This window comes from Aspergillus foveolatus, assembly GCF_047715535.1.
Source record: "Aspergillus foveolatus strain CBS 279.81 unplaced genomic scaffold BDW70scaffold_11, whole genome shotgun sequence".
In the NCBI taxonomy this organism is placed as follows: Eukaryota; Fungi; Ascomycota; class Eurotiomycetes; order Eurotiales; family Aspergillaceae; genus Aspergillus; species Aspergillus foveolatus.
This window is the reverse complement of record NW_027396075.1, coordinates 548,325-558,919: the sequence shown is the minus strand read 5'-3', so window position 1 is coordinate 558,919 and position 10,595 is coordinate 548,325. Positions and strand designations below refer to the sequence as shown.

Genomic DNA, 10,595 nt, shown 5'->3' with positions numbered 1-10,595 from the left:
CGAAAGGATGAGAAGAGAAACCCTAGTAGAATTGGTGGATAAAAACACCCAAACACCCGACCCATGCAAGTACTATACACATCCATATTCACAGACCCCTCCAGAAGAGGGGGATCACCTTAAAACACCGCATCATGACCACTCACTGCTTCTCCATCCCCGCAGCGGCGGCGGTGGCAGCAGCAGGAGAAGTAGTACCCTCACAGGCGCTAGGTCCTAGCGCAGCAGCTCTCTCATCCGCCCAGATCTTCTCGATGCGCTTCCTCTTTTCCCGCGCATCCTCCCGATTGCGCTTTGCGCGCTCATACCGCTCGCCAGCCAAACATTTGTTTACGTCGCGCTTGATATCGTTGCAATTTCCCAGGGCTTTGTGCAGGAAACCTTTTGCGTGGCATTCGTCGAGGGCAGTCATAATCTCCTCGCAGTCTGGAGGCCAGAATTAGCCGGCGTGCCAAGTGCTGTAAATATCAATAGATCTTAGGAGACGTACTGATGTTGTATGGGGTATGGAGATGCGAATGCATTTTGGCAATTGATTATCTTGTTTTTGTTGAAGTCGAGGGCTCATTCCCTGTGGCCGGGCGTCCATTTTATCTTGGATAATTCCGACGCCTGAGTGGAGCGATTATAGGGCGGTAAAGTACTCGGTGAGCTGTTCTGCCGGACCAAACGGTGACCCGCTCAAAAAAAAAATCGACGGGAAACATACGGGAAGCAAGATCTCCCAAAAGTTGTGGAGGAAACTAAAAAGCAGTTTCGAGCCTTATCTTGGCTCAGCTTCTCATTATATTGCTGCAGGATTGTGCACCTGCGTCGAGTCCATTATTTATCTGATTTATTTGTTGGGTTGAATTTCAAAACTATTTCCCAATGTCCTCTATGATTACCACCTCCGCTTGGGTGCGGCGCGGCGTCGCAGCCCAATTTCCGACCAAGTATGAGATTGATGAGAAGGAGATGGATCGCATATCAAAACTTGCGCGAATGCAGCTTGAAGATGCACGGGAGGATTTGAGCGCGGCGCAGGGTAATGGCCCTGTTGTGGACAAAGATGAGGATGCTATGGATGAGGACGATGTGAAGAAGGACAATAAGAAGGATGCTCCTGTGAAGATGTAAGAAGCCAATTCAACGTGCTTGTCGACAGCTTTGGTGGCGCTAATATTGATGGATAGTGACGATGACGACCTGAAAGAATATGACCTCGAGCACTACGATAGCGACGAGGTGGATGAGGATGGTGAAAAGATTACTATGTTCGGCAACGTAAAGTCGCTTGCGTACCATCAACCCAATGAGGAGGACCCCTACCTGGTTGTTCCCGAGGATGAGGAGGACGAAGAGCGTGAGGAACTACAGATTCTTCCAACGGATAACTTGCTGCTGGCGGGTAAGGTCGAGGACGAGGTAGCCCACCTCGAAGTTTATGTCTATGAGGACGAGGCGGACAATCTCTACGTTCACCACGATATCATGCTACCGGCTATCCCGCTGTGCTTGGAATGGTTGGATTTTCCCGTCGGAAAGTCCAGCGAGAACGGCAGCACGACAGGCAATTTCGTCGCTGTTGGAACGATGGAGCCCGATATCGAAATCTGGGATCTAGACGTCGTTGACTCGATGTACCCAAATGCCATCCTTGGCCAGGGCGGCGCAGATGCGGATACGGACGCCAAGAAGCCCAAGAAGAAGAAGAAGGTCAAGGCGAACGACGAGTTTCACGTTGACTCTGTCCTTGCCCTCGCCGCGAACCGACAACATCGCAACCTCCTGGCCTCCGGATCCGCCGACCGCACCGTCAAGCTCTGGGATCTAAACACAGCCAAGAGCGCCAAGTCATACACTCACCACACAGACAAGGTCTGCTCCTTGGACTGGCACCCCAAGGAATCTACTGTCCTCCTCACTGGTAGCTACGACCGAACAATCGTCGCCGCGGACATGCGCGCCCCCGACTCCAAAGCTCGCTGGGGCGTCGACGCCGATGTCGAAACTGTGCGCTGGGACATCCACGACCCCAACTACTTTTACGCCACTACCGATGCCGGTATGGTTTACCGCTACGACATCCGCAACGTCCCCGCCACCCCCAAGGACTCTAAGCCTGTGTGGTCTTTGCAGGCCCACGACTCCTCCGTATCTTCCTTCGACATCAATCCCGCCATCCCCGGATTCCTTGCAACCGGCTCTACAGACAAACAAGTCAAGTTGTGGAACGTGGAGAACGACAAGCCGAGCATGGTTGTCTCCCGGAAACTCGAGGTCGGCAAGGTCTTCTCGACGACCTTTGCGCCGGACGCAGAAGTCGGCTTCCGGTTGGCTGTGGCTGGAAGCAAGGGCACTGTCCAGATCTGGGATACATCTACTAATGCTGCTGTTCGGAGGGCGTTTGTGTCTCGGCTGCCGTCGCTTGAAGGAGAGGTGCAGGAGCGTATGGTTGGTATGCAGCCTGATCAGGATGAGTCGGATGATGATGGTGCGCCGGAGACTGGCGCGACTGGTGGTGCGGATGGTTGGGAGTCGATGGACGAGGATTAGATGCGAGACTTGGATATGACTAAAGATGAGCATGGCTTACTGAGGCGACGGCTCTTTTTCTGATAGTTTCTATTCCGTCCATATATAGCGTGCCTTCGTAGCTGTCATAGCTTTCATCTGCATGTAATGAAAAGTTAGATACCCACATCAGATGCCCTGACTGTCTACTTACGTCTAATCTTACGTCTAATCTGTGAAGTATAAGATTCATCATAGATTTCAATGGATTCTATGCGCCGTCACGCATAGTGATAATAATGGATACTCCATACATGCGTATTCCAAACAGGGATGTATGTCTACGGAGTATATATCATACTTTGCTTAACAACTAGTGGATTCTACCGCGGCCGCCAGCGTTGATGACTAAGGCCTATTAAAATGACGGAAGTACTTCGGACCCGAGTATAGCTCTGACTATGGAATAACTAACCATTGATTTGCTGATGGAAGCTCGTACGGATAATGGACACCAGTACTGTGATGGATGACAAGAATAGAATCCTGATAGTCCGAACCGACGAGCACTGTCCGTCTGTTCCTCAAACCCCTGTTCGAGTAATACAACGAAGTAGGCACGAGCAAGCCAAGCAGGCCAGGCATGACCCGTGCGCTGGGCCCGTGGACTTCACGTCCTCGGGTACTATCAGCCGGCAGTTTTGCGGCCAGTTGCATGAACCGTCGCCAGATGCGCTGTTTCAAGGAGCTGTCCCTTTCTGCGGGTAGACTCTGACGAAATCCATGTTTGACTGGCCTGGATCGACTTTGAGATCAACCAGAATTAGACACCCAGAGCAGGTTCGCACTGAGTCCAGGCCGGGCAAACGGTGGGCTTTCAGGGTCGGCCCCCGCTCCACGCAGTGCAGTGGGGGAGCGACTTGTCTGGCCAGCATTGACATTATTGGCTAGCGGGCACAGTCGGGATGATTTGTGCCTGGCCAACACTGCAGATGACACCCATTGCTTTTCCTCAGGTGAATTTGTTGGGTGCACACCCGTGAATACGCCGAATGTGCTACGCTGCCAGAGCCCCGGGCTCCTTACCTAGCGGTCCGGATCAGGTTCTTCCTCCGAGGCCTCACTGCAAATTGAATGCCAGGCGCCAGGAGCAAGGCTATTAGTCTGAGACGAGTCGGCGGAAAATCGCTGTTTCATCCTCCACCCATGAAGCAGATGGGCGTTTCTAGAGGCCGCCGCCATCCCGTTCCTGGCGCCAAAAAACGAACCGGCGCGACTGCAAGCACAATTTTGGCTGATCAGGCGGTCGATGACTGGTCCGAACTGCTTGAGTAGGATTAATTGGCCATCACGACTCCGCCAATAATCAATCCTTATCCCACGTCAGTTTCGAGGACGTCACTTTTCGAGTTCTCCTCAGTTGACTGCTCGAGGTGACAATCGGACGTGGCCGGTGAGTGTGACAAATTGAGGACTGCGAAAGTCATCTTCCCAGTCAGCTGGCCTGGTCATTTGTCGGGCGAACGCACGCCGAAACCTTTGCTGCAAAATTGGTTGAAGGGGTCTGGCGTTGGCCTGGCGTCGTTCTAAGCCTTGAGCAAACCACGGTATTGCCTGTAAAGCAACCGCGGTTCGTCCTGAAAAGCTAGAAAATTCTCTCAGCAGCAAGCGAACAAAAGGCGATTAACGACCGTGAACTGGATTGGGTGTTGGGTTTCTGGTCGAACTGGACCAAAGTTAGAGCAAAAGATACGGTAGTGACTGGTTGCCCAGACCCTCCACAGCCAACGCTCAACTGTCGCGACTCGCCTCGCCGCCTCCACTCCTCCTTTGCCTTCTGCTCCCCTCTAGGTCCTTCTTCCCTGGATTCCCTCCTCTTCTCTCCTTTCATTCCAGTCCTTGATCAGGCAGTCCTTCCTTCCTCTACGTCCTGCCCTCAGGATTATATCTTCAGTTTATTTCTTTTCTTCTCGCGGTCCTGGTCGTCCGCCCTTTCTTCACTGTACAATCTTGCTTTGCTGTGCTTTGCTGCAGCAACTCTGACATCCCTTGAGTCAGGCAGCTCACACTCTTCGGAGAGGACTTTTTTTAAAAACAATCTTTGACTACTTTTCTTCTGCTGCGCAAAAGATACTCAGGCCACACTCTTTGACCTACGTGATTACTACGAATCTGATAGCGGAAATCCGCTATTTGATCTTCCATTCCTTGCGAACTCCACATCTGCGATCGGCCACCACGCATTCCTGCCTCCGCGCTAAGATATCTACTATCCGGCGAAGGCATCGCAAACGATCATCCAAAAATATAATATTAAGAAGGGCGTTGAGCGATAGCGACAGATTCGGAAACCGGCTGAAACATATATCCTGGCCGTTTTAGCTCTCGATGTGCTATTAGTCCTCGACTTGGTTCCATCGTTCAATATATCCTCACCCGAACACCATGTCGACACTTACTAGAGCGTTTACCAAGCGCTCGAAGCGCATTGAAGTATCCTCGCCGATGCCCTATCGTGAAGGTCAGGTGAAATTTTCGTCCGGTACGATCAATAGAGGCAAGATCTCTGGGCCGGTCGAACTATTGTCAACGACGAACATGCTTGCATATAATGCACCGGATCTCCACTCGGCATCGTCGTCCTCCACCTCGTCTTTGCAGTCACCTGATGACTTGGATCGTTCGTTTAGCCAGCACAGTTTTTCCTCGCCGCTTACTACACCTGACGATTCTCCCATCGAACCGAATCCTCTGTCAGGGTATTTTCCAAAACGGTCCGCAACCGTGACCAGCCATCCGCGCTCTTCGTCATCGACAACGTCTTCAAATGATGCGCCAATGGTTCCCAGGCGTGCTCTTTCTCACACCAAGCGGAACCACCAAGAGCTGGCGCGCCAGCGTTCTTTGAAGCGCATGTCTCCTCCGCCGAACACCAGTAGCAACCCGGAACGGCTAGCTTACGATGCTTATCATGCGGAGCCTCACCCGTTTGGCAAAGAGTTGGAGCAGGTCAACGAAGTGGTCGAGGAATTTGGAGGCGCCCCTCTGTTTGATGAGGAAGAGCAGATTCTGCGTAGAAAGGGGCTCAAGAAATTTTCCGTGAACGATTATCTTGTGGAGATTGAAGACCTCTATGGCAGCATCTTCAATGATCGGCTGGGCCCGATAGCCTCCACATCGTGGCTATGATCAATCAAAGCTCAACGCCTCTGGACTCCTGAGGACGAAAGAGGCTCGACGTCCGGTGTGCAAACGGCGTCACCTTTTGTTACGACCCAACTAATTCCGATCTTTTACGACCCCTACTAGTGTTTTCGTTCGCTGCCCGCTATATACCACTGGGGATATTGCTACGGTACAATACCCCCAGAACGTCTTTTTGTTTCATGTGTTTCTCTGGTGCCTCATGGGTACTACGCACTGTCTGAGTGGATATCGTCGAGTTAAAGACAGATAGGTTGTCATAGTTCTCAGTAAAAATGAACGGAAAGGAACTTACTTCTACTTGTTGCCGTGTATAGGTGTAAAACCAATATGACCTGAAGAGGAAATATGTAGGGTTTAGGTCGCGTTCGATCGCGCTGGTCACGGGCCATTACGGCCTCAGGCTCCACGTGCCCCACAAAAAAAAATCGAGCTGAGTCCACTTTTCGTTTCTCCGCTTGGGGACTCTTTGAGGTCGACGTTGCTCTCTTCCGACTTTTCATCATCTATTCTCCAAGGTATCAAGCACCGAGCAACCGCTCCATATCACGTACAGGAGTTGATTTCTTGGTTTCCTGAGTGTGATGGACAGGCCGATGACGCTCTCGGTGCATCTTCTCTTCCCGATCACTTAGCCTTTTGTAGCCTCTGCATTGTCGTGTGCTTGGTTTCCATTTTCCTTGATTGTCCTTTGGAGTCACTTGAAGGAGCGTTTTGGATGACGCAGTCACTGCCACTGCATTTGTTTGTCAAGAGTTAAAATCTGAATAACTGTTTTGATACCCATGGTCTCCCTCGCCAGTGCCTCGCGCGGCCCAGCGACGGGACCACACACACCGTCTAAGATGATAGCAGCATCATCACCAGCGTCCATATTGAAAACATCTAAGACACCGACATCAGCGGCCGGATTGAAACACAGAATGGAAGAAATGGATCTATCCCTTTCCCCATCTTCCTCTATCGTCTCTGATGCGGACGGCCAGCCCAGCCCACGAAAAAAGACCCGAGTACAGTTCGATGAAGACGTGGAAATGCGGGAAATCTCATACAATGCTGAAACACAAGGAGGGGGTCAATGGACAACGGATAAGAGCGCAGCCGTCGTGCGAGAGGAGGTACGGCGGGCGATTCAACGGCATGTTTCCGGAGGCGATAGCGAAGCCTACGACCGCGTCAAGGAGGTCTTTTCCATCAACCCCCGTCGGCTGGACGCGAACGGCATGCCGCCATCAAATGTACCTACACACACGACACTGAAGCATCATCTCATGGGTCTTTTGTCGAACGTGGCGGCTTTGGATCGCAGCTGTAATGGGCTAGTTCAAGCCGTGTTGGACAGCGAGTGGCTCGGGCGCGACGAGTCGTACATCAAGCTGTATATTCGGTTTCTGGGAAACCTTGCGGCTGCGCAGGGAAGCTATCTGGGTTCTGTACTTAAGATGTTGGCAAATTACATGGGCGAGCTTCCTAGGGGAACAGGGAGGCTACCGGGTTATCCGCACGTTCATCCCGCTGAAGCTTACACCCGCGTTCATATGGCGATGCGCCATGTCTTGCAGCTTGTCCCGTCTGGAAGTGGTTCTCTTTCGCAGATAATATCTTCCCAATTTCCGTTTGATACAGATTCAGCGAAAGCGAACATTGCCTATACCCAGAATCTCGTCAAAGTCATCCGTTATGCTCCTGAACTCCAAGCCGATATTCTTGCTCTCATTACTGAAAAGCTGGTGAAGATCGACGTCCAAATCCAGGTTGATATGGAAGACCTGGAAGATGAGGAGGGCGAGGAGGTCTTGCACGCCATTTCTCCAGAGACTGTGATGTTTGCTGAGGACCTGGACGATGAAGATGACGATGACAACGCTTCCGTCGTAAGCGACGAGTCTGTTGAGCCGGAATCTCGACGTTTGAAGACTATCAAGGAGAACATCCTCAAACTGGACGGCATGATTGACACACTGTTCGAATATTACGCACCACCCTTCACATCAGGCACTCTTGACGACAAGGAAAATGCTCTCGACCTCCTCCTCAGCCATTTTTCAACTATCATTCTACCCACCTACCGCTCCCGCCATTCGCAATTCCTCCTCTTTCACTTCTCCCAATCCTCACCAATCCTGGTCGACCGCTTCGCGGCCACGTGCGTCCAGCTCATCTTCAACAAAGCGCAGCCCGCCATTCTGCGCCAATCCGCAGCCGCGTATCTCGCCAGCTTCGTTGCTCGTGGCGCCCACATTTCCAGCGAGGTCGTCCGCGATGTCTTCGACCTCCTTGGCACACACCTCAACAACCTTCGTCTTGATTACGAGCCCTCCTGCCGCGGCCCTGACCTCCGCCGCTTTGGGCCCTTCTACTCAACCGCCCAAGCCCTTCTCTACATCTTCTGCTTCCGCTGGCGCGACCTTACAACAGCCGCAATCGAAGGAGACACACCCGAGCAAATTGACGAACTCGAACCCGAAGACATCACGTTCCCCCCTTCCATCCGAGACGTCCTACAAAAAGCCATCCTTTCCAAACTCAACCCTCTCAAAGTCTGCTCTCCTGCCATCGTATCCCAATTCGCCCGCATGTCACAACACCTCAACTTCATCTACGTCTTTACCATCCTTGAGACAAACAAGCGTCTCCGCATGTCTACATATCGCAACATCGCCGCCCTCTCAGATCCCCGCTATAGCCACGTCGAGCGTGAGACCCGCGCCGGCGACGACTTGGGTTACCAGCTAGACGCTTACTTTCCGTTCGACCCGTATCAGCTTCCGCGGAGTCGGAGATGGTTGGAGGGCGATTATGTTGAATGGCGTGGGATTCCTGGTCTTGATGATCGTGATGATGACGATGATAGTGATGATCTTGAAGAGCTTTCCGATGATGATGACCTGAGCGATGGGACGGAAACAGATCATGAATAGATGAAGTTTGTAGAACATACTACCATCATTTCAGAAATGCTCGGCAAAAAAATCGGAAATATATATAATGATATATCATGATTTCTATCTATTTCGATAATATGATATGATTATTGTGACAATGGTCCGTGTAATTACCTTCCGCGAGATAGTGGTTGGTAGAATTCATCCAACGAGCAAAATCTTCGTCGAATACGAAGATTCATCGAATGTTCCTACACGAGCAATTGACCTTCAGCAAATAATCGTATTCGATCTGCAGCTAGACGGTACTACTGTACAAGGAAGTTCCAATATCAAAGCCGTCTAACCTAAACGCCATGCCGTTGATAGTGCCTGCACCCAAGTCTAAGAATACGAAATGATAACCATGGACGTGATTTGAAAATACGGACTTGAGAAGAGATTACTTCTCAAAAATTGCCTTCATGTCGGCGCAAGCGTCTTTATAGAGAATATTCACTTCTGTGGTATTGCGGAAGGGATTGGGCGACTTGTCCCAAGCATGCCGCGCCTTCTCGACCATCATTGCCCGCACGTGCTTGTTGATATCTTGTAGTCGACGGCAAAACAGCTGGCCTTCGTTTAGCAGCATATCCCATTCGCAGATGAAGAAGAAGATATCCTGGGGCAAAGAATCGCGCAGCGCGTCGTCTGTGGCATGCACAGGCGACGCATATGGTGACTTTCGCTGCTCAAGATCTGGGAGGTAAGATTCGTCAAAGAGGGTTGTGAAGAAAGACGGAAGCGTCTTGTTGGGTTCGATGCTCATTGCACGACGGTGCTCACGAGGCTCCTCAAAGTCGAGGATTGGATACCAGCAGAAGAGCGCAACAATATGCAAGTCGCTCGCAGTCGGAGACACCAGCTTGACAGTAGAGTCAGCGCGGCTCAGCCAGCGCTCGTGTTCCGCTTGAACCAGCATATCTCGAAAACGCAGGGGCACGGTTACAGCCAGGTTGCCTCCGGCGGAGAACCCGCTGAGGGCAATACGAGAGATATCGAGGCCCAACTCCACCGCGTGACTGGCCAGATACTGCAGGGCTAGAACCCCGTCGTCGACCGCGGCGGGAAACGGATGCTCGGGCGCCCGGCGATAGCCCACGCTAACGACGACAGCGCCAACCTCGGATAAGACGGCCTGCGCCCATCTGGAATCGTCTGACGGACCTCCGAGCGTAAATCCGCCTCCGTGAAAGTTGACGACCACCGGCAACCGACGGCCCTCCTTACGGGTCTGAGAGTAACCCGGTGGACAGTAGAATTGTAAAACCACTTTAGACGAGCCGGACGGAAAGGAGCGCGAGAACGTTGGACTCGGAGGCCGTGGGTGCGGAATGTTATGGAAGATCATGCCCAGGCGCATCAGGAAGCGCCAGAAGACCGCCTGGACATATAACCACCAGCGAGAAGTCGCCATGACTGCGAGTTCATGCAGCTGGATAGCCGTATAGAATGTAGTGGCAACGGAACTAGAGTCAAGTAGTAGGACCCGGAACCTAGGATAAGCAAGGGACCTCGAACGGTCTCTTGCAGCCGAACGAGCTGCAGTCCGACGGCTAAAATCGAAAAAATTTTTTTTGCAAGAAGATAGAACTCGATCCTGCGAGTAGAGGATAACTAGGCGAGCGAGGGAAATAAAAAGAACGAGGTGGACTGTGAGAGGGAAAAATAGAGCGATAAGTTGAGGCCAAGGCGAGTGTAGTGCAGCCAAGAGGGCCGAGACAGTGCGAACACTGCACTGCGGAGATGACAGCCGATCTATGGTATAAGAGGTCAGCGATTGTCCTGGACCCTGGGAGAACGAAGGATTGTTGTAGTTACCTAGGTATGGTCTCTAGATAGTAAATAATGACGGGCAATGATGTCGCACTGTCGCAAATGCCCCCCCGGCAGATTTGCCCTGCAATTGATTGATGGACCATGGTCCCGACCATGGTCCCGACCATGGCCCGGGTCCTTCATGTGTCTTTC

At 51.9% G+C, this 10,595-nt stretch overlaps 5 protein-coding genes across 5 annotated transcripts; 3 read left to right on the top strand and 2 right to left on the bottom strand.

Moving 5' to 3' along the window:
• Window positions 1–142: 142 nt before the first annotated feature.
• BDW70DRAFT_157958 (COX assembly mitochondrial protein) lies at window positions 143–524 on the bottom strand (the record flags this gene model as incomplete). Its single annotated transcript, XM_073740444.1, has 2 exons — window positions 143–426; window positions 491–524. The coding sequence occupies 2 exons, from the start codon at window positions 522–524 to the stop codon at window positions 143–145; spliced, it is 318 nt and encodes a 105-aa protein (XP_073598351.1).
• A 226-nt stretch (window positions 525–750) lies between these two features.
• Window positions 751–2,659, top strand: BDW70DRAFT_131961 (rRNA-processing protein PWP1). The gene is made up of 2 exons (XM_073736077.1): window positions 751–1,115; window positions 1,176–2,659. Exons 1-2 carry the CDS (start codon window positions 871–873, stop codon window positions 2,536–2,538), a joined length of 1,608 nt encoding a protein of 535 aa, XP_073598350.1. The 5' UTR covers window positions 751–870; the 3' UTR covers window positions 2,539–2,659.
• Window positions 2,660–4,664: 2,005 nt separating this feature from the next.
• BDW70DRAFT_13833 (uncharacterized protein) lies at window positions 4,665–5,755 on the top strand. The gene has a single exon (XM_073737204.1). The coding sequence runs from the start codon at window positions 4,942–4,944 to the stop codon at window positions 5,683–5,685; it is 744 nt and encodes a 247-aa protein (XP_073598349.1). The 5' UTR covers window positions 4,665–4,941; the 3' UTR covers window positions 5,686–5,755.
• A 476-nt stretch (window positions 5,756–6,231) lies between these two features.
• Window positions 6,232–8,631, top strand: BDW70DRAFT_166092 (rDNA-binding RNA polymerase I transcriptional factor). Its single transcript, XM_073741899.1, has one exon. It carries the CDS (start codon window positions 6,486–6,488, stop codon window positions 8,619–8,621), a length of 2,136 nt encoding a protein of 711 aa, XP_073598348.1. The 5' UTR covers window positions 6,232–6,485; the 3' UTR covers window positions 8,622–8,631.
• A 222-nt stretch (window positions 8,632–8,853) lies between these two features.
• Window positions 8,854–10,410, bottom strand: BDW70DRAFT_131955 (alpha/beta hydrolase). Its single transcript, XM_073736076.1, has one exon. The coding sequence runs from the start codon at window positions 10,039–10,041 to the stop codon at window positions 9,028–9,030; it is 1,014 nt and encodes a 337-aa protein (XP_073598347.1). The 5' UTR covers window positions 10,042–10,410; the 3' UTR covers window positions 8,854–9,027.
• Between the last annotated feature and the right edge of the window lie 185 nt (window positions 10,411–10,595).

Bases quoted from the DNA above. Each gene is read 5' to 3' on its own strand.
- BDW70DRAFT_131961 (XM_073736077.1), top strand. From the start codon at position 871: ATGTCCTCTATGATTACCACCTCCGCTTGGGTGCGGCGCGGCGTCGCA. The intron at 1,116-1,175 runs GTAAGAAGCCAA...ATTGATGGATAG, and splicing joins AAGGATGCTCCTGTGAAGAT to TGACGATGACGACCTGAAAG.
- BDW70DRAFT_13833 (XM_073737204.1), top strand. From the start codon at position 4,942: ATGTCGACACTTACTAGAGCGTTTACCAAGCGCTCGAAGCGCATTGAA.
- BDW70DRAFT_166092 (XM_073741899.1), top strand. From the start codon at position 6,486: ATGGTCTCCCTCGCCAGTGCCTCGCGCGGCCCAGCGACGGGACCACAC.
- BDW70DRAFT_131955 (XM_073736076.1), bottom strand. From the start codon at position 10,041: ATGGCGACTTCTCGCTGGTGGTTATATGTCCAGGCGGTCTTCTGGCGC.